Source organism: Cynara cardunculus, unplaced genomic scaffold, assembly GCF_001531365.2.
Source record: "Cynara cardunculus var. scolymus isolate 2C unplaced genomic scaffold, CcrdV1 Un_Scaffold_2777, whole genome shotgun sequence".
NCBI classification, from domain to species: Eukaryota; Viridiplantae; Streptophyta; class Magnoliopsida; order Asterales; family Asteraceae; genus Cynara; species Cynara cardunculus.
The window spans coordinates 71008-73911 of NW_020201219.1; the positions used below are offsets into that span (position 1 = coordinate 71008).

A 2904-nucleotide genomic window follows, 5' to 3' on the forward strand; every position below is an offset into this window, starting at 1 on the left:
TTCACCCCAGTCAAACTTCTTATCCTTCTGAGTTAGCGAGGTAAGGGGTTTGGCAATCTTAGAGAAGTTTGCGATGAACCGTCGGTAGTATCCTGCCAAACCCAGAAATGAACGGATTTCTGAGGGTGATTTAGGGGTTTTCCATTTCTTTACTGGCTCAATCTTACTGGGGTCCACATGAATTCCATCGCTGTTAACTACGTGACCGAGAAATTGTACCTCTTGCAACCAGAATTCGCATTTCGAAAACTTGGCGAACAACTTCTCTTTCCTAAGTAACTCTAGGATTAGCCGTAGGTGTGCCTCGTGTTCTTCCTTGGACTTCGAATAAATCAAGATGTCGTCAATGAAGACGATAACAAATTTATCCAGATATGGCTTGCACACGCGGTTCATCAGATCCATGAAAACTGCAGGTGYATTGGTTAGTCCGAAGGGCATGACTGTAAACTCGAAATGTCCATAACGAGTCCTAAATGCGGTCTTCGGAATGTCTGCTTCATGTACCCGCAATTGATGATAACCGGAGCGAAGATCTATCTTAGAGAAAAKACGCGAACCTTGTAATTGATCGAATAAGTCGTCTATCCTCGGGAGAGGATAACGGTTCTTAATGGTCAATTTGTTCAGTTCTCAGTAATCTATGCACATCCGGAAAGAGCCATCCTTCTTCTTGACAAACAGAACAGGTGCACCCCATGGTGAGTGACTAGGTCRAATGAAACCCTTGTCTTGGAGCTCTTGAAGTTGGTTGGACAACTCCTCCATTTCAGTCGGCGCCAAGCGGTAYGGTGATCTGGCAATAGGAGTCGCTCCGGGAATTAAATCTATGCGAAATTCAACTTGTCGAGGAGGGGGCAATCCCGACAGGTCTTCAGGGAATACTTCAGGAAAATCCCGAACAACCGGAATATCTTCGAGTTTCCTCTCATCTGCCTTCGTACTCATAAGATGCTTCGAATCTTCCTGAGGCCGATCTCCACGAACCAGGAGTACTACACCGTTCGACATGGGGATTCGAACTATCTTCTCGTGACAAACTATTACGGCCCTAACCTTCGCCATCCAATCCATTCCCACAATCACGTCAAAACTTCCATACCCAAATGGTATCAAGTCAATAGCGAAAGGATAACCCCCTAATACTAAGTTACACCCACGAACAACCTTATTAGCTTCAACCTTTTGACCATTTGCTACTTCTACCATAATACCRRAGTCCAAATTACTAGGTTTCATATCCGTTAGAGTCACAAATTCAGTGGAAACGAAACTATAATCAGCACCAGAATCAAATAGTACAGTAGCATAGTAATTGTTTAAAGAAAAAGTACCCGTRACAATGTTAGGATCCTGCCGAGCCTCGTTTGCCCCCATGATAAAGGCTCTTCCACGGATTGGATTGCCACCGCTCCCCTAGTTTTGGTTTCCCTCGATAGCTGGCGCTTGATTTAGGCGATTCCCACCTTGATTCTGTGCTCTATTCAGCCTAGGGCACGTCGATCGATAGTGATCGGTACCACTGTATTCGAAACACGCCCCACGAGTAACTGTCGGTTTATTGCATTTACCGGAGTCACCAACCCGGCCCCTACCTGACAATCCTTTGCATAGTGCCCCAACCTATTGCATGTTGTACAGGAACGACATGGCGTATTAGGATAATGATGGTAATTGCACCTGGCACATTTTGGGGCAGGACCTGTATACTCCTTCCTGACAGGGTTGGTTGCCACGAACCCTTTTACCACTTTATTCCTCTTGTTATCGGTCCTGGTGTTCCCTTGTTTACTTGACTCACCTCCATCTTTCCTCTTCTCATTACTCTTAGTCAAAGATCCATTTCTAACCATCTCATCTGTTAGTGCCCCCGCCTTTAAGATAGCACTTTGAATGGTTGGTGGCTCAGTTGCAGTAACCATTCCACGAATTTGAGGAACTAACCCAGAAATATACCGAGCAATCCGTTTGGACTCGGGGGTAACCAAATGTGGGACTAGTTTGGCTAACTCATGAAATCGATCGGTGTACGCGGCATGGTTAGCTCCCACCATGGTGTGGTTCCAAAACTCATTTTCTATTTTCTGCATTTCATTCTTTGGGCAGAACTCCTCCACTAGCAATGCTTTAAAGTCCTCCCAGGACATGCCTATTGCAGCGGTTCTCCACCTAGCTTGAATCTGTGTGTTCCACCATGTCAGAGCTTTGTTAATTAAAGAGCTTGCTGCATACTTGACCTTCTGGTTATCTACACAATTGCTGATATCCATCACTGCTTCCATCTTCTCTACCCATCTCGTGAGTACCAATRCGCCCCCTTTGCCATCGAAATCCCTTGGCTTACATGCCAAGAATTCCTTGTAAGTACAACCATTAGCATTTCTGGCATTGCTACCAACTGCATCCCCATTATTAGCATCTCCTTCATGCTCCCTTTCTCTACCATAATTCTGGTGGTTAAGGTTATTGCTAACCTGAGTGACAATAGTGGGAATCAGTGCTTGGAGCTGTGTGCTATGATCTCAGCAATGTCAGGGTTTTGGGTCTCACCATTCGCAGTTCCACCACCACGATTTCCACCTCGTCCAGTATTTCGGGCTGATCTTCTTGGAGGCATATTCTATACAAAGAAGGAGATCTCTTAGCCGATAGATAGGGGAAAAGTTTATTTATTGCACAATGACTCATAGTACATTTGCACCTCTCCCCACATCTCGATACACTACCTTGTTCGTGTCAACATTGATCAATGCAAATATGGTCACATAAGCCCACATGGGTCGTGATGCATTTATAATTACGTTGGCCACCCATAATTATAACTGCATCCTTTCACATATGTACTTATTACCAAAGCTTTGCATATCTCAACATCATACACCCCATCTATAGGTAGGTATCAAC

General features: G+C 44.8%; 1 protein-coding gene across 1 annotated transcript; it reads right to left on the reverse strand.

Annotated features, from left to right (window-relative positions):
• Positions 1–1484: 1484 nt before the first annotated feature.
• Positions 1485–2777, reverse strand: LOC112503261. The gene is made up of 2 exons (XM_025107324.1): positions 2727–2777; positions 1485–2474 (listed from the first exon to the last, which is right to left on the reverse strand). The coding sequence occupies exons 1-2, from the start codon at positions 2775–2777 to the stop codon at positions 1485–1487; spliced, it is 1041 nt and encodes a 346-aa protein (XP_024963092.1).
• Positions 2778–2904: the final 127 nt, after the last annotated feature.